Source organism: Heterodontus francisci, chromosome 1 (assembly GCF_036365525.1).
Source record: "Heterodontus francisci isolate sHetFra1 chromosome 1, sHetFra1.hap1, whole genome shotgun sequence".
Taxonomy (NCBI): Eukaryota; Metazoa; Chordata; class Chondrichthyes; order Heterodontiformes; family Heterodontidae; genus Heterodontus; species Heterodontus francisci.
Genome location: NC_090371.1, coordinates 88,457,104 through 88,481,982, shown reverse-complemented (window position 1 = coordinate 88,481,982; position 24,879 = coordinate 88,457,104). Strand labels below are relative to the sequence as shown.

Genomic DNA, 24,879 nt, shown 5'->3' with positions numbered 1-24,879 from the left:
CTAGTGTTGGTAGGTGGTAGGGGAAGATGGGGATGTGGTAGGGAATGTGGGATTAATGTAGGATTAGTATAAAAGGGTGGTTGATAGTCGGCACAGACTCGGTGGGCCGAAAGGCCTGTTTCAGTGCTGTATCTCTCTATGACTCTACTCAAATTCTCAATAGGTACCCTGTGAACTATTTCAGCCATTCAGTGCCATTAACCTAAACTGGTTATTTTAACCAATCATAATTGTTCACCCTACGAACAGTCTTCAGACATGACACTAAGATGTGAAAGTTCTGATGCATACTATTTGCAAGACTTCCATATATATATGATAGATAGACATAGATGGATAGATACTAAATGTATTTTGGCATAAACTAGCTTCTTGGAGATCTTAATGCATAAAGCTTGGAATCTTTAAAAACTGCAAGTGATTTTTTTTTTAAACTGAAGAAGATTCAAGTAAAGTATGAATATATTAATTTTTAATTATTGCGGATAGCTTCGTTAAATTTCACTAACCAATTTAAGTGTTAAATTTTTATAGGAGCATAATGTTTAAAGCAAATAAGTTGCTGACTTCCCATGAATTGACTACAGTTTTTTGCAAAGGATTACAATACACCTACTATATCGCAAGTCATCATTTCAGCACTTTTATTAATATGCAAAATAAATAAATAATACAATACACATTGAAAGAATGTCTGTAAATAAAACTAAATATGGGTGTACCTTCTTCGACTGCATATATACAAGCCAGAGGTATATATTACTACAAATTGTTATATTTTCATTGATTCCTACACTACCTCAAACATTAAACATTCTTGTAGAATGGCTGTGCAGTAGTAGGCAGCTAAGTCGCCCTACAGGATCCAATCAAGGCACCAATACTGTCTTCCACAAACAGAAATACTGCCTGTTATTTGTACTTCACAAATTCATGCGATTTACACCATTTTAAATGAAAATTTGATATATATTAAATAATATAAACTGTAACATATATGTATTAGTTCTGTACCACTTATTTGGAAGTCTGTCGATATAAAGCTGCTTACTACTAAAGGCATGTGAAAATTAGAACAAATGTTTGTGTGCCATGCATGCTTTATAGTCACCAATGCTATAATGAGAATTAGTTGATGAACAATATATTCTATTCTGTTGGGGTTCTAAATTGTATACTGAATGCACTCAATGAAAAATAAAGTAATAAGCAAAGAAATATTGGCAATTTAGTGCTTATTCTGCTCAATTAATCTTGATGAAGTCAACAATTTTTACTTTTTCCTCTCCATTCCCCACCAACCTCAATTAAAATTGCACAGTCCATCAAGCATTCAATTAATAATCTTCATCTTCTGGATGAGTCACATATGTAAAGGGTACTAATCCATGTTCAGCACCAAGGCCACACAGCAGCCAGTCTGCATCCACTTTTGACATCACTCTCAGAATGTCACCTTTTTTGAAGCTGAGTTGTCCTTTTTCAGTTGCTATGTGATGGCAAAGTGCTTTCACTTTTCTTGAAGGAAACAAAAAGTAAAAATGTGTCTGAAAAGCTGAATGTATAACACAGAGCTCAATATTAATGGATTTTTCATGTTAGCCTTCTGCTATCCCACCTCATTCTGCACTTTTGTTAAAACTTTTCAGTAAATCACTAAAAACCATGCGAAAAAAACTATGATCTCTACAAATATTTGAAAGGCAAAGCATTTAGGAACAGTTTTGTGTCTTTCTCAAGTGAAGCACTTGTGGAATTGTAATTTTTCCTATACAATTTGATCCTCTGGCTCATTCCTCAGGGCAATGCCTTGACCAATCAGAGTCAAGCTGCCTGGTTTAAAATTTGAACCAAGCTTGGCAGTTAACTGTCAATCACTGTAAACTGGTGCATTCGCCATGGCAACGCCTCTACCAAAGTTCACTTGCCAACCAATTAGCACTCTCTTCACATGCAGTATAAGTTGTTGTCTTCCCTTACATTGGTTATTCTTGTGATGAGTGCAAGACAAAAAGCTTCAACAACATGTCTCTATTTTCAGCTATACTCAAGTTCTGTTCTATTAAACGACTAAATTCTTTTCGTTGCACTTTGCAGAGATGATATGCCAGCAGAAGTAATGGGTAGAGGAGAATGTGACAAAAATGAAGCATTTTTGTCTACAATGTATTATTTTATTTCTTTTCCTTTTGTTAGGGCATCTATAGAGTGAAAAATCTAAATTCACTTACAGAAATTGATCAGAACTTTCAACACACAACAGCTCAGCACATAATGTGGGTTCTCTACATGTGTATGAATGGGACAAACATATGTAATTAATAATTCATTGGTCAATTAGCTGGTCCATAGTGTTTCACAATTCTGTTGCAAACAATGATTGTTACAGTAAAAGTCAGGTGGGACATGATAGTTTGGTCTCATGCCAAGCCATTCACAGTTCACAGACGTTAAGATCCAAAAGATCTTTTTTAAGTATATGTTTGATTGACAGATGTATTTCAATGGGCAAATGCTATACTGAATCCTCCGAATGGATGACTACCTAACGTATGAGGTGAACATTCTTAATAATCCTTTGTTTGGATACACCTTCAAAGGACTTTGAATGCTCCATCTGAGACTGACTTCCTTCCAGTTAATATTGAAAGCAAACAGATATAAGGGACTGTGTCTCAACAGTCACATTTATGCTGAGTGTTAGTGCACAAAAAGTTTCTTTGTTAAATACAAGTGCCTTTTCTGTTTTTGATATTCTGAGAATAATGGTGTTCAATTATTGTAAATCTACTATTTATATTTAATACTGTTCATTTAACGGTTTACTGACAAGTAGTTTATTGGTCAAACCATAATCGGTTGGCATTTATCTTCCACTTTCTGAAGTTAAAGAAACCACATGGCAGTACAAAATACATCCAGTAAGTTGAAGTAGAGAGATGGGTTCTCTGTTTGACATTTGGGCTCACATTAGCCTCGATACTGGGCATGCAAAGGCGCATTTATTCAGTAACTGGGAGAGTGTGCTCATTTACACTATGACACTGTACTTGAGGGAAGCTTTTAGTGTGAAATACAAAAAAGTAACAGAATAATATTAAGCTGAATAGGCGATTAAAGATTGCTTTAGCAACAAATATAAAGGCATTGTGGGTTCACAGATGCTGACAGACCTGCTGAGCATTTCCAGCATGTTCTGTTTTTATTTCAGATTTCCAACATGCACAATACTTTTGTAAATATGAAGAAAGATCACGTTGAATAAGTGGCAGGTAAAGTTAATAAAGTAAAAAAATGAGGAGGGAAATAATATTCAAAAAAATGCTCAGCATTAGAAGTAGGATTTTTGTTTTTATGTGCAGCTAGGCTGCATTGCAGTACCAAATGGCTATACTATATTTATAATGTTATTACATGTGATGTGAATCAATCACTCCTGTCAAACTGCAGCCTCCAATCCAAGTTCTGTCAACATAGTTGGCAATTTTAAGGACCAACAAATGAACTAAACTTATATTGTTTTAACTAGTTAAACAGATTTTCAAATAGTGGTTAATGATTCTCAGCTAAAATTACTGTCCAACTATATTTTTGGTTGTCAACAATTTAAAAAGATTATATAAGCTCCCCAAATTGCTCAGGTGAGTAAATCCATCATCAGTCATATGGATAGACCCAATGGGATTCTCACTCTGTGCTGAATTAACTAATCTTAGTTGGGGTACCCCAGCATCCCCACCTTTAGACAGTTAATTGTGGCCAGCCCTCCTCCATCATGATTCACTGAAGTTGTACTTCCAGTGTTACAGCAGGAAGAGATGTGCACAAAATGTTTGCTCCTAAATTGCAACTAGTCAGTAATTTATTTATTTTGAGATACAGCACTGAAACAGGCCCTTCGGCCCACCGAGTCTGTGCCGACCAACAACCACCCATTTATACTAACCCTACAGTAATCCCATATTCCCTACCACCTACCTACACGATGGGCAATTTACAATGGCCAATTTACCTATCAACTTGCAAGTCTTTGGCTGTGGGAGGAAACCGGAGCACCCGGCGAAAACCCACGCGTTCACAGGGAGAACTTGCAAACTCCGCACAGGCAGTACCCAGAATCAAACCTGGGTCCCTGGAGCTGTGAGGCTGCGGTGCTAACCACTGCGCCGCCCTATTCTAGAATATGTAACAGAGCAAGAAAGGGTGATTAAGGCATACTGCCAAGTGTGCAGCTATCACTTTCCATAAAATATAAAGATTACAAGACAATTAAGTGTACTACACAACCTTCATAAATGTTTATTCCAAGAAATTAATGATTATTGTGATCCAATAAGCCAACAGTCAAAATGTTATGTATAAGTAATATGAAAGGCACAATTCAACATGGTGGCTCCTCATCAGAGCCCTTTCCTATCCTGAGTGGCGTGAAACAGGGCTGTGTTCTCGCACCCACACTTTTTGGGATTTTCTTCTCCCTGCTGCTTTCACATGCGTTCAAATCCTCTGAAGAAGGAATTTTCCTCCACACAAGATCAGGGGGCAAGTTGTTCAACCTTGCCCGTCTAAGAGCGAAGTCCAAAGTACGGAAAGTCCTCATCAGGGAACTCCTCTTTGCTGACGATGCTGCTTTAACATCTCACACTGAAGAATGCCTGCAGAGTCTCATCGACAGGTTTGCGGCTGCCTGCAATGAATTTGGCCTAACCATCAGCCTCAAGAAAACGAACATCATGGGGCAGGACGTCAGAAATGCTCCATCCATCAATATTGGCGACCACGCTCTGGAAGTGGTTCAAGAGTTCACCTACCTAGGCTCAACTATCACCAGTAACCTGTCTCTAGATGCAGAAATCAACAAGCGCATGGGAAAGGCTTCCACTGCTATGTCCAGACTGGCCAAGAGAGTGTGGGAAAATGGCGCACTGACACGGAACACAAAAGTCCGCGTGTATCAGGCCTGTGTCCTCAGTACCTTGCTCTATGGCAACGAGGCCTGGACAACGTATGTCAGCCAAGAGCGACCTCTCAATTCATTCCATCTTCGCTGCCTCCGGAGAATACGGCATCAGGTGGCAGGACCGTATCTCCAACACAGAAGTCCTCGAGGCGGCCAACATCCCCAGCTTGTACACACTACTGAGTCAGCGGCGCTTGAGATGGCTTGGCCATGTGAGCCGCATGGAAGCTGGCAGGATCCCCAATGACACATTGTACAGCGAGCTCGCCACTGGTATCAGACCCACCGGCCGTCCATGTCTCCGCTTTAAAGACGTCTGCAAACGCGACATGAAATCCTGTGACATTGATCACAAGTCGTGGGAGTCAGTTGCCAGCGTTCGCCAGAGCTGGCGGGCAGCCATAAAGACGGGGCTAAAATGTGGCGAGTCGAAGAGACTTAGTAGTTGGCAAGAAAAAAGACAGAGGCGCAAGGGGAGAGCCAACTGTGCAACAGCCCCGACAAACAAATTTCTCTGCAGCACCTGTCACTCTAGAATTGCCCTTTATAGCCACTGACCACCTCCAGGCGCGTATCCATTGTCTCTCGAGATAAGGAGGCCAAAGAGAGAAGAGGGTGCAGAAAAGAGTCACAAGGATGTTGCCTGGTTTGGAGGGCTTGAGTTATAAAGAGAGATTGGATAGGCTGGGTCTGTTTTCCCTGGAGCAAAGGAGGCTGAGAGGGGACATGATAGAGGTATATAAAATTATGAGAGGCATAGATAGGGTAGATAGCGAGAGCCTGTTTCCCATGGTAGGGGTGACTAAAACTAGAAGGCATAGATTTAAGGTGAGAGGGAGGAGGTTTAAAGGGGCTCAAAGGGGTAAATTTTTCACACAAAGAATAGTGGGTATCTGGAATGAGCTGCCTGAGGAGGTGGTGAAGGCAGGACCAGTCGTGACATTTAAGAGACATCTGGACAGGTACTTGAATGAGCTAGGCATAGAGGGATATGGAATTAATGCAGGCAGATGGGATTAGTATAGATAGGCATTATGGTCGGCATGGACGCAGTGGGCCGAAGGACCTGTTTCTGTGCTGTACGACTCTATGACTTTAAGTATATAGGATTACAGGAGACCTAAAGTTATGGCGAACCTAAAGGCTTGGCCCTTTTCAAAGGAAAGTAGGGCTACTGTGGGAACATTTCAAACTAAAGGACTGTGGGATTATGCATGCAGGCATGAGTTTTTTTTTACAATAGGATTAATAATTCCCCACAAAATCTTTTATTTTAAAAAGTTTAAGGATAATGTTCCAGGTGCAGCACACATGCTATACCAATAGTCCATGCCTATAATTCCTAATACATGTCCAGCTTTTGATTTCTGCTATATGCCAATGGGAGGAACCAAATGGTTCCTCACAGGGAAAAGAAAGAGGGGACAATTTGGTGTACTTTGGTGAATCTGTTTCTGACTCACTTCAGAGTGGCTTTGCCAGAGGTCTTAAAACAGGTCACATTTCTGTCCTGTCTTGACTGGAGAATAATGTATGAGCTGAGGAAACAAGTGCGAAAATCAGTCAGGAAAATGGTGCAGAACAAAATCCTACAGTAGGTGCTCTATATTTATAAAACAAATACACTGAAATTATTTTAATTTTTTACAGGTGTGCCAAGTATACCTTTTTGTCCTCCCAGCATCTAATTTACATACAATTTCAGTAACCTAAGCAACTTAAACTGGTAATTTTTTGTTCTTACAGTGCTCTCTCCTACTGTTTCCTTGTTTCCTTTCCTGAAGGCACCAATTCTTCAGAAAAAAAGACAAAAGGCTGATATTTGGCATTAGAAGACTGAATTATGATGGACAAATCAGGCAAGTGAAGCATCTCAACTACTGTTCTCAATAAAATCAGCCAACTCACCACTAACTGAGCATCAAACCTTCTGATTTGTATGGCTTAGTGCTATAGTGAGCAGTGCCTTTACCCACCAGGACATCAGAGAAGCTGAAGTAACAAATCCAGCCAGTGAAACTACTGAAAACACAGTATGCGTAACTACCTAGATTCAGGAAAATAATGTAAATACTACTACCGCTCATGCTGAGTTTTTGTTTCTCGAAATTCTGGCTGACTACCTCCAGACTGTGGGTTGATTGGTTCTGTTATTTGCTGAGGTCCTCTCCATTTTCCAGTTCCCATGGTCTGCACCATTAGATCATACACTGATTTATCAAGTCCTAGCCAGCCAGAAGGTAATCTGGAGAAAAAGGAATGGAAAATACTAATTAAAAAAACAAACATTTTAGTGCTTTTAAAATCATTGCTGTTCTAGAGCCCAAAATTTCCACCCGCATCTCACCATAGATGAGTTACTTTCAGCTTAAGCAAACTTCATAACTAAGGCTTTCACAATTGAACAGCATCTGACAAGGAGTGGGCACTTATGAAAATGCCTTTATTTGGTGAGATATTGTCCTGATGTTATACTAGTTTGTTACCAGATTATTAATATCCTGTAAATGACGCCAGGAAATAACATTTACAATTTTGATGCAAAAATCCTAGGATTCAATGAAATGTGCCATGCATTTCTCAACTTCCACTTTATCATTAGAAATTTACAGAATCACATTAATCCATGTGACAGAAATATGTGCATTTTTTGAAATGAAGATTTACTGGTGCATTCGTATAAAACCTTCATTGAAAAACAAAGTGCCAAACAAAACATTTATAGGCAAGAGTACATTACATGAAATGTAAACAGTAACGGGGACACTGGTCAGATATTTTGTGATGGGGGTGGTGCAGGGACACAGCAATCTGTTATACAAAGAAGCCGAGCTACAGACCAGTGGGATGCCAATTTATTCCTGTGTTTTCTCATATGCTAAATTGAGAATCTCAGCCATGCTGTCAGAAGCCAAGTGCTTCCTCCACCAGAAAAAATGCAAAATCTGTAAAACTCTAAAAAGCTGGTCACTCTGAATCATTTGTTACATCTGGGTTAAAGCTGGCAATTAGGAGGGTAGCACAGTGGATTAAGCACAGTGTTTGTCAGTGCTGGCGTATAGATTTCAATCCAGCCCAGAATAATGGGGTGAAGATCTCACCTCTCTCAATTCGGGAAGATTAACCCAATCTCAAGTGAGCATGGGCTCACAATTCAGCAGTTATAGTAACAGTACAAATAATTTGGTCAGAAGCCCTATAAATGGAAAGAAGGAAAATGTACAAAAAAACCTGAATGCAAATAAATAAGCTTTGTAGCAGACTAGAAAATTAGATTATTTTGGTGACTAAAAATAGACTTGCTACTAACCCATGAAAACAAATGTACTGTTCATCTCAAATTGTGATGTTCTTTTATGAAAGGCTGCTTGAAAGGGGTTTATAGCATCCCTTAAAGCCTCTGCACATCTGCAAGTCAGGAGTGTGACAGAGTACTCACCACATGCCTGGGTAGTTACAGCTGCGAAAATACTCAGGAAGCTCAATACCATGCAAGGCAGAGCAGTTCACATTATCAGTGCCCCTTTACTGGATTCACTATCCACTCCCTCCTTCCCTAGTGTGGAGGAGGCACTGCAGCAACTCAACAAGGCTACTTCGATTGCACCTGCAACCTCTACTAGCATGAAGGAGAAAAGTAGCAATGTTATGTGAAAACTGTCATCTACAAGTTCCCCTCCAAGTCACACATACCAACCTGCCTTGGACATATATGACTTTGTCGTCCCTAGGTCAATATCCTGGAATTCCCTATCCAGCACCATTACAAGGACTGCAGTGGTTTAAACAGGGCCATCTTCTCAGGACAATCAGGGATGCACAATAAATGTGGACTTGCCAGAACTGTTTATATGCTGGGAACAAGATTTTGAAAAGTCTCACCTGCTTCTCTGTGATTTGACCAAGTGCGACTCTTCTTTTCTAGTCTGATTTACACTTGCACCAAACAACCGGCCCAGCCACATTCCTTGTTTGCCTTCAGTATGCTCCAGGTTTGGCCTTTTTTCTGGTTGTGCACCATGATCATGTGAAGCTATGCTTTCATTCACCTTGCTTTGTTTAAGTTCATGTAGCACAGACTCTGGAGGACTCCCCATCCAAGAAGGTTTGGCTTCACTTTTAGAATAGTCAGGCTGAATCCTCTTTAAGAGTTCTTTAGTGGCTACTGTCTCTCCATTTGACTCAGCCCGACTGAACACCACATTGCAAATGTCTGGATTTTGTAATTCAGATACAGACAGACTCTCTGCACCTTCTGTAACACCCTCTCGAAGTGACCCTTTTTCCATACTGATACCTACTCGTACAGGTACAGCAGCTGTACTTTGCTTCTTTCTCTTCTCCCAGTTTACAAACTTTGATTCTTCTGAAGAACCTTCAATGTATATCTGTGAGCTCTGCATGAGCTGGTACCACCACCCTGCTTGCTTATCCTTTTTAATCTCACTTACTTTCTCCTTTCTCATTCTTTCTACACTCTCTACATCTTCATCTTGTTGATCCAGTAATATTGCATCTCTTTCTGTTGCACCCTTTTGTGCAGCTCCACTTTGTGCGATTATTTCTGATTTGTCCTCCCTGTTCTGTTCAGGTACCAAAATCACATTACTGCCATCGTTGATGTCATTGGTTCTCATCAGCTGGAAGGTGGAGTGCACAGACTGCAAGAGATCCTGCTTGACTTTGAGCTGTTCCTTCTTTTTTTGTTGCTCCTTATTCATCTGGATAACATGGTGTTCAAACATTAAATCTAGATCAAAGGGCAGTAATGAAAGAGGCTGCAGTAAAAGAAGAAGCTCCTCAAACAGCGGCTGGCAAACACTGTGCGACAGTGCTAGGAAACCAGTGGACATATAGTGAACTCCAATAATATCTAACCAAAGAGAAGAAACATATAGTGTTATAAATTCAGTTTTACTATATGAAATACTCCACAGGAGGAGAAAAATGCTGCTATACAAGTATGCACACAGGTACCCTATAAGCCAAAATTCAACAATGCTACCAGTTTTTCTGCAGGCTTGAATAATACGCAATTGTATGCAAAACCAGATTTATTCATTACAGAGTACTAACAAGAAGTACTAGTTCAATATCACAGAGATTCCCTCCACCGTGAACAACCTAGATGATAAATTTGACAACTTCACCACACATTATGGCCTAGAAAACCAGGAATGCCTATTTTTGGCATCTTAGCCACATAGTATTAACAGCCTGTGCTCAAATGGGGAGTCCCAAAGAGCCCTGGATTTTGAGCCTCAAACTTCATCATATTGTAGATGAAAATTTAATAGAGGTGTTCAAAACCATGAGGGGGCTGGACAGAGTAGGTAGTGACAAATTGTTCCCACTGGCAGAGGACACCGATTTAAGGTGACTGATAAAAGAAGCAACAGCAACACGAGGAAGAACTTTCTTACACAGCGAGTGGTTAGGATCTGGAATGCACTGCCTGAGAGGGTGGCGGAGGCAGATTCAACTGAGGCCTTCAAAAGAGAATTGAATAATTAATTGAAGAGAAAAAATTTGCAGGTTTATGGGGAATAGGCGGGGAAGTGAGACTAGGTGAGTTGCTTTTGCAGAGAGCCGGCATGGACACGACAGGCCAAATAGCCTCACTATGTGCTGTAACCATTCTATGATTCTATGTGAAGTTTCAAGACATAAAAAGTGCTTGAAAATGGTAATATTAGTTTATACAACTGGTTTATAGTAGGAACCATTATCAATTTTTAAAAATCAATTTTTACCCACATATTCTCATTCTCACTCCTTACACATGTGCAGTTTCTGCTTCCTCTTTTCACTACTGCCAATAACCCCATTCTTATCTCATTACATCACATCTGAGCTGCTCACCCTGCACCTACTTTCAGCAGACCTCCCCAATTCACACTGTAGCCAGTTTCCGCAAACACAGGACATCTCAACTCCGATGACATCTGCCTGATTCTCCCTTTCCACTTAAGCACAACATCCAGAGGAAGCACGCAACCTCACTACCATTCATACCACTGTCCCACTCCTTGTGCAGAAGTGACTGCAGAATTTCAGGCCAATGCCAAGATCGGCAGAGGACCCCCAGATTTTGTGCATGTGACCCCAGCAGAGGAGGAGACCCTTGAAATAAGTGGGACCAGTAACACCCTCAATATTGTTGGAGGGGTTGGCAGAGCTGCAGAGCTATAAACTTCAAAGTAAACACACTAATCTCACAATCAACTTGCACCTTCAGCCTACTTCAACACATCAACCAATAAGATTAAGTGCTTCAAATGAATATTTACATTCACTTACTGCCACACTTGGACTGCAGCGGTTCAAGAAGGCAGCTCACCATCACCTTCTCAAGGGCAATTAGGGATGGGCAATAAATGATGGCCTAGCCAGCGATGCCCACATCCCAGGAAATAAAAAACACACACAAAAAAAATTATTAAACCTTCACCCTTTCTTCTTTCCTCCAGGGATCTCACACAAAGAGCATTAGCCCTTGCCCAAAGAGGAAGGAGGCTTCTTGGAGGAACGTTTCCCTCCTGAGGACGCACCGTCACACGACACCTGTAGCAGGCAACAGCATAGAAACTGGCACATTGTGGGCAGGTTAGTCTGATAGATGGGCCAGCATGGATTGAGTCTCACAGTACAACTGAGCAGGAGTAGATAGTGGTGCGAAAGGCAGCTAAGAATCGGTGCCAGAGGGAGCTGCTCTCTCCGAGTTCTGTTCAGCAGAATAGAGATGTAGAACTCTGGGGGCCAGCCACAAAAAGTAATATGTCTGAGGAACAGGAGAAAATGTGTCAGATGTTGGCAGGCCTGCCAGGAACTACCCACTACAGCAAGAAGGATGGAAGAATTCAACTCCACTATTTGTGGCGTGCTTTCGCAGGGGTTCTGAACACTGCAACCTACCTTGGAGCATGTGGCCAGCTCCAGGGACACTGCAGCCAGGCCCACACAGAAGGAATCTATACTACTGCCAATTGCTAATAGCTTTTGGGACCTTGATAGAGGTTCAAATGGCTGTAATACAGACACCAGGCTCCAAAGTCTGTTCAACATTAGAGAAGCTGGTAGATTGAGTATGCAGTTCTGAAGACTGAGGAAAGTGATGGTTCATCTGGGGAGTGCAGCCAGAGCCAAGGCCATGGCACCATGGCTGGCTCAGCTGCACAGGGAGGCACAACGAATACTGGAAGAGCGATAGTGATAGGAGATTCAATAGTCAGTGGAACAGACAGGCGTTTCTGTGGCCGCAGACGTGAATCCAGGATGGTGCGTTGGTCCCTGGTGCCAGGGTCAAGCATGTCACTGAATGGTTGCAGAGCACCCTGAGGAGGAAGGGTGAACAGCCAGCAGTCGTGGTCCACGATGGTATAAACGACATAGGTAGGAAGAGAGATGTGGTCCTGCAGAAAGATTTTAGCAAGCTAGGTAAGAAATTAGCAAGCAGGACTTGAAAAGTTGTAATCTCCAGATTACTCCCAGTACCACATGCAAGTAAGTATAGAAATAGGAGGATAGTGCAGATGAATGCATGGCTGGAACGATAGTGCTGATAGGAGGGCTTTAGATTCCTGGGACACTGGGACCAGTTCTGGAGAAGGTGGGACCCATACAGGCCAGACAGGTTGCACCTGAATAGAGCTGGGACAAATTTCCTTGCGAGGCGATTTGCTAGTGCTTTTGGGAAGGGTTTAAACTAACTTGGCAGGGGTGTGGGAACCAGGAAGAAATATCAGAGAGGAATACCAAGATGCACAGAATGCTGGGAGAGATAGATAGCACTAGAGTGAGGAATAGTAAGTTATTAGGTGGGGTCAGAGTAAGGGAGAAAGTAATAAAGTCTAAATCAGGGTTAATGTGCATGTATGTGAATGCATAGGGTGTTGCTAATAAGATTGGTGAGTTACAGGTGCAGATTGACATGTGGAAATATGATATAACAGAGACCTGGCTCAAAAAAGCCAGGACAGGGTGTTAAATATTCCTGGTACAAGGTCATAAGATCATAATAAGAACTAGGAGCAGGAGTAGGCCGTCCGGCCCCTTGAGCCTGCTCCGCCATTCAATAAGATCATGGCTGATCTTTTCGTGGACTCAGATCCACTTACCCACGCTCTCACCGTATCCCTTAATTCCTTTATTGCTCAAAAAGATATCTACCTTAGCTTTAAAAATGTTTACTGAAGAAGCATCAACTACTTCACTGGGCAAGGAATTCCATAGATTAACAACCCTCTGGGTGAAGAAGTTCCTTCTTAATTCAGTCCTAAATCTGCTCCCTCTAATCTTGAGGTCATGCCCTCTTGTCCTAGCTTCACCTGCCAGTGGAAACATCCTCTCTACTTGTATCTTATCTATTCCCTTCATAATTTTATATGTTTCTGTAAGATCCCCCTCATTCTTCTGAATTCCAATGAATATAATCCCAATCTACTCAGTCTCTCCTCATAAGCCAATCCCCTCAACTCCGGAGTCAACCTAGTGAACCTCCTCTGCACCCTCTCCAGTGCCAGTCCATCCTTTCTCAAGTAAGGAGAGCAAAACTGCACACAGTACTCCAGGTGCGGCCTCACCAGTACCTTATACAGCTGCAACATAACCTCTCTGCTTTTAAACTCCATCCCTTTAGCAATGAAGGACAAAATTCCATTTGCCTTCCTAATTACTTGCTGTACCTGCGGACCAACCTTCTGCGATTCATGCACAAGGACACCCAGGTCCCTCTGCATAGCAGCATGCTGCAACTTTTTACCATTCAAGTAATAATCCTTTTTACTGTTACACCTACCAAAATGAATGACTTCACATTTATTAACATTGTATTCCATCTGCCAGACCTTTGCCCAGGAGTGCCCAGGTGTTCAGGAAAGATAGGAAAGGGAAAAAAGGGGGAGGGGTGGCGGTATTAAAGAGAGCATTGCAGTGCTGGAGAAAAAGGATGTCCCAGAGGGCTCGAGGACAGAATCTATTTGGCTAGAGCTAAGGAACAAAAAAGGTGCAGTTACATTGCTCGGTGTTGTCTATAGGCCACCAACTAGTAGGAAGGATGTAGCACAACAAATTTACAAGGAATTACAGAGAGTTGCAAGAATTGTAGGGTAGTTATAATGGGGGACTTTAATTATCGAAACATAGACTGGGATGATAGTAGTGTAAAGGGCAGTGAGGGGCAAGAGTTCCTAGAGTGTGTTCAGGAAAATTTTCTACAGCAGTATGTTTTCAGTCCTATGAGAAAGGATGCACTGCTAGACATGGTCTTGGGAATGAGGTGGGCCAAGTGGATCAAGTGTCAGTGGGAGAACATTTAGGGGACAATGATCATTGTATCATAAGGTTTAGACTGACTATGGAAAAAGATAAAGAACAATCCAGAATACAAATAATTAACTGGGGAAGGCCAACTTCAATGGGGTAGAACAGATCTGGGACGAATTAATTGGAGTCAAAGGTTGGTAGGAAAAACGGAAGCTGAACAATGGACTACCTTCAAAGAACAGATAGTTTGGACACAGTCAAGGTATGTTCCCTCAAAGGGGACAGGTAGAGTAAACAAATCCAGAGCTCTCTGAATGAGAAAAGAGATAGAGGTTAAGATAACGAAGAAAAAGTGTACTTACGACAGATACCAGGGAGAAAACACTATTGAAAACCAGGCTGAATATAGAAGGTTCAGAGGGAAAATGAAAAAGCAAATATGATAAGCAAAGAGAAAGTATGAAAAGAGTCTGGCAGTTAACATAAAAGGGAATCCCAAAGTTTCCTATAGACATATAAATAGTAAAAGGGTGGTAAAAGCAGGAGTGGGGTTGATTAGGTACCAAAAGGGGATTTACTCTTGGAGGCAGAGGGCACAGCTGAGGTATTAAATGAATACTTTGCATATGAATTTACTAAGGAAAAAGATGCAACCCAGGCAATGGTGAAAGAGGACGTAATTCAAACACTGGAAGGGTTTAAAATCGATAAGGAGGTATTGGATAGGCTGCCTGTACTTAAAGTGGATAAGGCACCAGGACTGGGTGATCTCACCAAGATGCATCCAAGTACACTGAGGGAAGTAAGAGTGGAAATTTTGGAGGCACTGGCCACGGTTTTTCAGTTTTCTGTATACTAGGGGGTGGTGCCAGAGAACTGGAGAATTGCAAATGTTACACTCTTGGGCGGCTAGATTCAGCCGGCGCAGACACAATGGGCTGAATGGCCTCCTTCTGTGCCGTAATATTTCTTTGGTTCTATCGTTAAAGACTGATCGATAGATATCTGGATACTAATGAGATCAAGGAATATGGGGCTCGTGCAGGAAAGTGGTACTGAAGTAGATAATCAGCCATGATCTAACTGAGTGGCAGAGCAGGTTCGACAGGCTGAATGGCCTACTCCTGCTCCTATGTTCCTATGAATCAATCTAGTGAATCTTCCTTGCATCCTCTTCTGAGGCAAGTATAGGTACGGAGACCAAAACTTTACACAATACACCAGGTGTGGTTTCACTGAAACCTTATACAATTGCAGCAAGACTTCCTTACCCTTACACTCCAACTCCTGTAAAATAAAGGCTAACATACCATTTGCCTTCCTAAATGCGTGCTGTACCTGCATGTTGACTTTCCGTGTTTCTTGTACAAAGACACCCAAATCCCACTGAACACCAACATCTAATAGTCTCTTACCTTTAAAAAATATTCAATTGTTCAATTTTTCCTACCAAAGTGAATAACCACACAGTTCCCCCATATTCTCCATCTGCCATCTCCTCGCCCACTCACTTAACCTATCTTTTTTTAAATTATTCGTTCGTGGGATGTGGGCATCGCTGGCTAGGCCAGTATTTATTGCCCACCCCTAATTGCCCTTGAGAAGGTGGTGGTGAGCTGCCTTCTTGAACGGCTGCAGTCCTTGGGGTGTAGGTACACCAACAATATCCCTTTGCAGACTCTGTGTCCCCCTCACAGCTACCTGTCCACCAAGCTTTATATCATCAGCAAGCTTGAATTCATTACAATTGCTACCTTAATCTAACTTATTAAAATAGATTCTAAACAGCTGAGGTTCCAGCACTGATTCTGGCAGCACCCCAATCGTAAAAGCCTGTCAACCTGTTTATTCCGTCTCTCTGTTTTCTGTTCTTTAACCAATCCTCAATCCATGCTAATATAGTACCCCAACCCCATGAGCACCTTATCAAATGCCTTTTGAAAATCCAAATATACTACATCCACTGGTTCCCCTTTATCTAACCTGCTAGTTACATCCTCAAAACAATGTCATAGAATTTTCAAACAAGATTTCCCTTTCATACAACCATGCCTAATCTGTCTAATTGGATTATAATTTTCTAAGTGCTCTGTTACTACTTCCTTTATACTGGATTCCAGCATTTTCCCAACAGCTGATGTCAGGCTAATTGGCCTATAGTTCTGTTTGTTCTCGCCCTCCTTTCTTGTGTTACATTTACCATCTTCCAATGTGCTGGGACTATTCCAGAATCCAGGGAATTTTGGAAGATCATAACCAGTGCATCCACTACCTCTGCAGCTACCTCTTTTAGAACTCTAGGACGTAGTGAGTCAGGTCCAGTGGATTTATCGGCTTTCCATTATTTTTGCCAGTACTTTTTCTTTATTTGTATTAATTACTTTGTTTCTCACTCTCACTGGGGGGTTGGGTGGATTTTAACCTGTTAAGGGAGAGCTGGTGTTGAGTGTGAATGCATGTGGGGTTTAAAGAAGCAAAAAATGCTGGTGTGTTGGGAACCTGGCAGGAACCCACCAACCTACGTGATTTAAATATAATAAATATATTAGAATATATTAAAATGAAGCCTTTCCACTGCATTTGGCTTTAACTGCCAGCACATGGGTTTCCTGGCTGTGTGAAACTCACCAGGCGATAGCACAGCAGGGATTGAAAGGGCTGTGAAATTGAAAGGCTGGAAAGCCTTGAAATACTGATCTAGGATAGCTGCTTCTTTGACGAGGTGAAAGGCTTTTGCTCAGAACTTATTGAGACTTTGCTTTCACTACTTTGCAGGTGATTTCTAAGATTTTGGAGGTCATTTCTGCTACCTTGGACATTTTTGATTTTGATCTGCACTTCCCTGCTGTCAGCCTTCACAGCAGCATAGGAGTGGCTTATGTAGCTCTACCTTGGACCTCTGATGAGGAACAAGAGAAGCAGCCACCAAAATCAGCAGCAGCAGGAGCAGCAGCTGCCTCTTCCTCAGCCACCTGCCACTCCACAGGACAGAAGGGATGAACACAAAGCTCCAGCTAGCAGGAGGTGATAACCCACACAGGGTTTACTGGCAGAGGATCAACTGTCTGGACATGAACCATAGAAAAATTACATAACATAAGGAGGCCATTCAGCCCTTTGTGTCTGTGCCAGCTGAAAAACTAGCCGCCCAATCTAATCCCACCTTCCGGCCCCTGGTCGGTAGCCTTGCTGGTTACAGCACTTCAGGTGCATGTCCAGGTGCCTTTTAAAAGAATTGAGGGTTTCTGCCTCCACCACCATTCCTGGCAGTGAATTTCAGACACCCACCACCCTCTGGGTGAAAATGTTTTTCCACATGTCCCCTCTAATCCTTCTGCCAATCACCTTAAATCTGTGTCCCCTGGTAATTGACCTCTCCGCTAAGGAAAACAGGTCCTTCCTGCCTACTCTATCTGGGCCCCTCATAATTTTGTACACCTCGATTAAGTCACCCCTGGATCCAATTGGATACCATGGCTGAGGTATAGAATACAAAGCAGGGATGTAATGCTGGAACTGTATAAAACTCTGGTTAGGTCACAGCTGGAGTATTGTGTACAGTTTTGGTCACCACATTCCAGAAAGGACATACTTGCTCTGGAGAGAGTACAGAGGAGATTTACAAGACTGTTGCCAGGGCTTGAAAGTTGCAGCTGTGATGCAAGATTGGATAGGCTAGGGCTGTTTTCCTTAGAACAGAAGAGGCTGATTGGAGGCTAATTGAGGCGTACAAAATTATGAGGGGCCTAGAATCACACTTCTCTGGATTGAGTTCCATTTGCCACTTTTCCGCCCACTCAACCAAAACATTGAAAGAATTCTGGAGTTTACAGCTATCCTCTACACTATCAATTTTTGTGTCATCAGCAAATTTCCCAATTATGCGTCCCACATTTAAGTCCAAATCATTAATATATACCACAAACAGCAAGGGATCTGTGGAATGCCACTGGAAACAGTTTTCCATTTACAAAAACATCCGTCGACTACTACCCTTTGTTTCCCGGCCCTGAGCCAATTCTGGATCCAACCTGCCCCATTTCCTTGTATTCCAATGGGCTTTCATTTTACTGACCCGTCTGCCATGTGGGATCTTGTCAAATGCCTTACTAAAATCCACGTAGACCACATCCACTGCACTACCCTCATCAAGCTTCCTTGTTACGAACTTAATTGAGTTTTTCGAGAAAGTAAGACATGACCTTCCCCAAACAAATCCGTGCTGACTATCCCTGATTAATCCATGCCTTTCTAAGTGGCAGTTTATCTTGTCCCTCAGAATTGATTCTAACAATTTACCCAACACCGAGGTCAGACTGACCGGCCTATAATTATATGGCCTATCCCTTGCACCCTTTTTAAACAATGATACAATGTTCGCAGACCTCCAATCATCTGGTACCTTGCCTGTATCTAGTGAGGATTTGAAGATGATCCTCAGCGCATCCGCTATTTCCTCCCTGGCTTCCTTTAACAACCTCGGATGCAATCCATCCGGCCCTGGCGATTTATCCACTTTCAAGGATGTCAGACTCTGTAGTACGTCCTCTCTCATTATGCTTATCGTATCTAATATTTCACACTCCTCCTCCTTAACTACAATGTCTACATCAACCCTCTCCTTTGTGAAGACAGAGACAAAAAAAACTCATTAAGAATCCTGCCCACATCTTCTGCATCCACGCATAAGTTCCCTTGTACATCTCTGGTAGGCCCTACCCTTTCCTTAGTTATCCTCTTTCTCCTAATGTGCTGATAAAACATCTTCAGGTTTTCCTTGATTTTACCTGCCAATAATTTTTCATGTCCTCTCTTTGCTTTTCCAATTTCCTTTTTTACTTCACCCCTGCACTTTTTATACTCCTCTAGGCTTTGAGTATTAAGATTTTTGTGATTATCATAAGCTTTCTTTTTCTGTTTTACCTTACCTTGTAAGCTTCTAGATAACCAGGAGGCTCTAGATTTGGCAGTACCACCCTTTATCTTTGTGGGGACATGCCTACACTGTGCCTGTAGTATCTCGCTTTTAAATGCCTCCCACTGGTTTGCCACTGATTTTCCTTCAAGTAACTGTATCCAGTCCACTTTCTGACTGAGCACCAATGTGTCAGGATGCTCAGACTTTCCTGGTAGATCATTGTTAACATCTGCAGCCTCCTGGAACATGAACTCCTTCCCAGTGCATACATATTGTCAGGGCAGTCAATGTCACCACAGCCCTGAACTTCTTCACCACCGGCTCCTTCCCGGGATCTGCTGGTGACATGTGCAAGATTTCACAATCTGCTGCACACAAGTGCATCTCCAAGGTGACCAATGCCATATTCACCAGTGTTCCCAATTACTTGTCTTTGTTCATCATGAGGCCAGTCAGAGATGGAGCCCACAGATTTGCTGCAATGGCTGGATTCCCACAAGTTCAGGGAATCATAGATTGCACGCGGGTGGCAATCAAGATCACCTCAGGTAAACAGGGAGTTTTTTTATTTTATTCATTCATGGGATGTGGGCGTCGCTGGCTAGGCCAGCATTTATTGCCCATCCCTAATTGCTCTTGAGAAGGTGGTGGTGAGCTGCCTTCTTGAACCACTGTAGTCCTTGGGGTGTAGGTACACCCACAGTGCTATTAGGAAAGGAGTTCCAGGATTTTGACCCAGCGACAATGAAGGAGCAGCAATATAGTTCCAAGTCAGGATGATGTCTAACATTAACAAAAAACTTTTTTTCTTCCTTTCAGGTGTTAAGGAACACAAGCTCCAGCAGCTGTTGGGGACTAATGCCCCTCCAGATCCTTCTTCCCCTTCACTTCCCTCTGATCTTCCCCTCTCTGACGCTGAATGACGCAAACGACTCAGTTTTATCCCCTTATGTCCCCACCTCAATGAATTTCGCGCACGGCATGACATTGAGCTCTTCTTCCATCGCTTTCGCCTCCGGGCTCACATCTTCGACCAGGGGTCCTCTCCCCGACCAGCAGACCCATTCACCCACCTCCAGCATTCTCCCTCCACCTGGACACCTCCCTCTGGCCTCTTATCCGCTCTTGATCTTTTCATTGAAAACTGTCAGTGAGACATTGGCCATCTCAAACTCTCTGCTCCCTTCACTCACTCTAACCTGTCTCCCTCTGAACTTGCTGCACTCAGTTCTCTCAGATCTAACCCCGACATTATCATCAAAGCTGCAGACAAGGATGGTGCCATTGCTGTCTGGTGCACCGACCTCTACCTTGCAGAGGCTCAGCGCCAACTCTGAAGACACTTCTTCCCACTTCCCCCTCCATGACCATGACCCCACCACCAAGCATCAAGCTACTGTCCACAGGACTGTCACTGACCTCATCTCCTCTGGAGATCTTCCCTCTACAGCTTCCAACCTCACAGTCCCACAACCCCGGACAGCCCGCTTCGAAGTCCTTCCCAAAATCCACAAACAGGACTGTCCCGGCAGACCCATTGTGTCAGCCTGTTCCTGCCCCACTGAACTTATTTCTTCCTATCACGACTCTATCTTTTCTCCCCTGGTCCAGTCTCTTCCCACCTACATCCGTGACTCTTCGGACGCCCTATGTTATTTTGACAATTTCCAGTTTCCTGGCTCCAACCGCCTCCTCTTCACTATGGACATCCAATCTCTCGACACCACCAGGATGGTTTGAGGGCTCTCCATTTCTTCCTTGAACCGAGGCACAACCAGTCCCCATCCACCACCACCCTCCTCCTCCTGGCTGAACTTGTTCTCACATTGAACAACTTCTCCTTCAACTCCATTCACTTCCTTCAAATAAAAGGTGTTGCTATGGGTACCCTTATGGGTCCTAGTTATGCCTGTCTTTTAGTGGGATATGTCGAACATTCCTGTTCCAGTCCTACACAGGCCCCCTCCCCCAACACTTTTTTCAGTACATTGATGACCGTATCGGTGCCGTTTCCTGCTCCCACCCCAAACTGGAAAACTTTAACTACTTGGCTTCCAATTTCCATCCTTCTCTCACCTTTACATGGTCCATCTCAGACACTTCCCTTCCCTTCCTCGACTCCTCTGTCTCCATCTCTGGGGATAGGCTGTCTACTAATATTCATTATAAGCCCACCGACTCATAGAGGCAGAGAGGTGCGGAGACCGAGGAGCAGCAGGACCAGGGGTATAAAAAAGCGCGCCAAAAACCTGTGTAGGAGAGAGACAGAGAGCAGCGGAGCCCGAAGAGCAACAGGACCAGAGGTATAAAAAAGCGCACCAAAAACCTGTGTGGGAGAGAGGCAGAGAAGATCGGAGCCAGAGGAAAAAAAAAAAATCGAAAAGTGACATCAGAGTGACGTCACATTGAACAGTGAGAGCAGGGAAAGAGAGGGCAGCTGGGGTCAGTATTCAGGTAAGCTTTTAATATAATTTAATTGAATCAACATAGAGTAAGACTTGATTGATCTATAAGTATATAAACTAAAGACTAAAGCGGATTTAAAAAAAACTAAACATCAGTCGGAAATTTAAGTAACAAATTAAAATCTAATTAAATAAAATAGAGATGCAGGACCAGGCGATGTGTTGTACCTGCATGATGTGGGAGCTGGTGGACCCCATTGTAGTTCCTGATGAACACATCTGTAGCAAGTGTTGGCTGCTCGAGGAACTCCGGCTCAGAGTTGATGAGCTGGAGTCTGAGCTTCGGACACTGCGACACATCAGGGAGGGGGAGTGTTACCTGGACGCTGTGTTTCAGGAGGCAGTCACACCCATGAGGTTAACTACATTGAATGCGGCCAGTGGTCAGGGACAGGAGGGTGTGACTATGAGTGAGGCAGGTAGAGGGATGCAGGAGGTAGTGCTGCAGGAGCCTCAGCCATTGTCCTTGTCCAACAGGTTTGAGATTCTTGCTCCCTATACGGATGAGAGCAGGGATTGTAGGGAGGATGTGCAAACTGACCACAGCACTGTGGTACAGGGAGCCATTCAAGTGGAGGGAGAAAAGAGAAATGTAGTCGTAATCAGGGATAGTATAGTTAGGGACATAGACATTGTTCTCTGTGGACAGGATCGAGAGTCCCGAAGGCTCTGTTGCCTACCTGGTGCCAGGATTTGGGATATCTCATCTGGGCTGCAGAGGAACTTGGAGTGGGAGGGGAACGATCCAGTTGTCGTGGTCCATGTAGGTACCAACGATATAGGTAGAACGAGGTTAGAGGTTCTGCTGAGGGAATATGAGCAGCTTGGGGCGAAATTAAAATGCAGAACCAAAAAGGTAATAATCTCCAGATTACTACCTGAGCAAATTGGCAAAGGGTCAATAAGATGAAAGAGGTAAATGCGTGGCTCAAAGATTGGTGTGGGAGAAATGGGTTCAAATTCGTGGGACATTGGCACCAGTACTGGGGAAGCAGGGAGCTGTTCCGATGGGACGGGCTCCTACTGAATCATGCTGGGACCAGAGTCCTGGCGATTCGCATAACTAGGGCTGTAGATAGGGCTTTAAACTAAATAATGGGGGGGGGGGGGGGGCGGGAGGGTTCAATTGCATGGAAAAACAGGAAGTTAAAGGAGAAGGTAGGAGTGCAGGTTAGTGGTGAGGCTGATTGTTACCAGAAAATAAAAGGAAGAGACAAAACAAAGAACAGGACAGCACAGGAACAGGCCATTCGGCCCTCCAAGCCTGCGCCGATCTTGATGCCTGCCGAAACTAACACCTTCTGCACTTCCGGGGCCCATATCCCTCTATTCCCTTCCTATTCATATATTTGTCAAGATGTCTCTTAAACGTCGCAATCGTATCTGCTTCCACCACCTCCCTTGGCAGCAAGTTCCAGGCACTCACCACCCTCTGTGTAAAAAACTTGCCTCGCACATCCCCTCTAAACTTTGCCCCTCGCACCTTAAACCTATGTCCCCTAGTAACTGACTCTTCCACCCTGGGAAAAAGCTTCTGACTATCCACTCTGTCCATGCTGCTCATAACTTTGTAAACCTCTATCATGTCGCCCCTCCACCTCCGTCGTTCCAGTGAAAACAATCTGAGTTTTTCCAACCTCTCCTCATAGCTAATGCCCTCCACACCAGGCAACATCCTGGTGAACCTCCTCTGTACCCTCTCCAAAGCCCCCACGTCCTTCTGGTAGTGTGGCGACCAGAATTGCACGCAATATTCTAAGTGTGGCCTAACTAAAGTTCTGTACAGCTGCAACATGACTTGCCAATTTTTATACTCTATGCCCCGACCGATGAAGGCAAGCATGCCGTATGCCTTCTTGACTACCTTATCCACCTGCGTTGCCACTTTCAGTGACCTGTGGACCTGTACGCCCAGATCTCTCTGCCTGTCAATACTCCTAAGGGTTCTGCCATTTACTGTATACCTCCCACCTGCATTAGACCTTCCAAAATGCATTACCTCACATTTGTCCGGATTAAACTCCATCTGCCATTTCACCGCCCAAGTCTCCAACCGATCTATATCCTGCTGTATCCTCTGACAATCCTCATCATTATCCGCAACTCCACCAACCTTTGTGTCGTCCGCAAACTTACTAATCAGACCAGCTACATTTTCCTCCAAATCATTTATATATACTACAAACAGCAAAGGTCCCAGCACTGATCCCTGCGGAACACCACTAGTCACATCCCTCCATTCAGAAAAACACCCATCCACTGTTACCCTCTGTCTTCTGTGACTGAGCCAGTTCTGTATCCATCTTGCACCTCACCCAAATCCTCTGGCTCCACGCATAGATTCCCATCTCTGTCCTTGAGTGGGCCAACCCTTTCCCTGGTTACCCTCTTGCTCTTTATATATGTATAAAAAGCCTTGGGATTTTCCTTAATCCTGTTTGCCAATGACTTTTCATGACCCCTTTTAGCTCTCCTAACTCCTTGCTTAAGTTCCTTCCTACTGTCTTTATATTCTACTAATATTAATACAATTAAAGAGATGTATGCTGGGTGTAATTCTGCATGGCCTACATGATACCAATTGCATCGCGAGTAATGTATTCTGTTATATCCTGCATAAATTGAATCATTTAAAAAGCGTATTTATAGGATATAACAAACAGCAGTGACTTGCTAGTTTCCCTATTTATGACGTGATATGGGATCTCATTAAAAAGGTTCTTCGAAATGTTCCTCCAGTGAACACTTTACACTGCATGTTATGTGGGAACAGCATTATTAGCAGTAAGAAGAAAATATATCTCAAGGCTTTTGTTGACTAGATATATTTAATTCAGCGCGTTTGTATAGCATGCTCTATTATACACCTAATTTGAAAAACTGGGCAGTAATTTTAGTTATACATATACATAGGAGTCTTGGTGGGAATGAAATACTAGAAAGGATACTTTATGTTCAGCAAACTTTCATTCCCAAATATCCTAAGAAAAATATCCATGGTGACCCTTCCCCTATCCTGATGTCTGTTTGAAGGCCTCCAAACTTCTGAAAAACATGACCACAAGTGGGCGGCACAGTGGTGCAGTCGTTAGCACTGCAGCCTCACAGCTCCAGCGACCCGGGTTCGGTTTTGGGTACTGCCTGTGCGGAGTTTGTAAGTTCTCCCTGTGACCGCGTGGGTTTCCGCCGGGTGCTCTGGTTTCCTCCCACAGCCAAAGACTTGCAGGTTGATAGGTAAATTGGCCATTGTAAATTGCCCCTAGTGTAGGTAG

The 24,879-nt window shown here is 43.2% G+C and overlaps 1 protein-coding gene across 11 annotated transcripts in view; it reads right to left on the bottom strand.

Moving 5' to 3' along the window:
* Positions 1-687: 687 nt before the first annotated feature.
* Positions 688-24,879, bottom strand: part of rusc2 (RUN and SH3 domain containing 2) — a 196,550-nt gene continuing 172,358 nt past the window's right edge. For 9 of the 11 annotated variants that reach the window (XM_068032734.1, XM_068032732.1, XM_068032740.1 and 6 more), the window contains 3 exons: positions 8,843-9,833; positions 7,041-7,205; positions 688-1,518 (listed from right to left, as the gene is read on the bottom strand). In XM_068032734.1, the coding sequence (XP_067888835.1) occupies positions 1,338-1,518; positions 7,041-7,205; positions 8,843-9,833 (1,337 nt within the window). In that variant the 3' untranslated portion in view covers positions 688-1,337. Of the gene's footprint in view, positions 1,519-6,423; positions 6,499-7,040; positions 7,206-8,842; positions 9,834-24,879 lie in introns of all 11 variants that reach the window. The other 2 variants (XM_068032737.1, XM_068032739.1) reach the window with 2 other exon arrangements.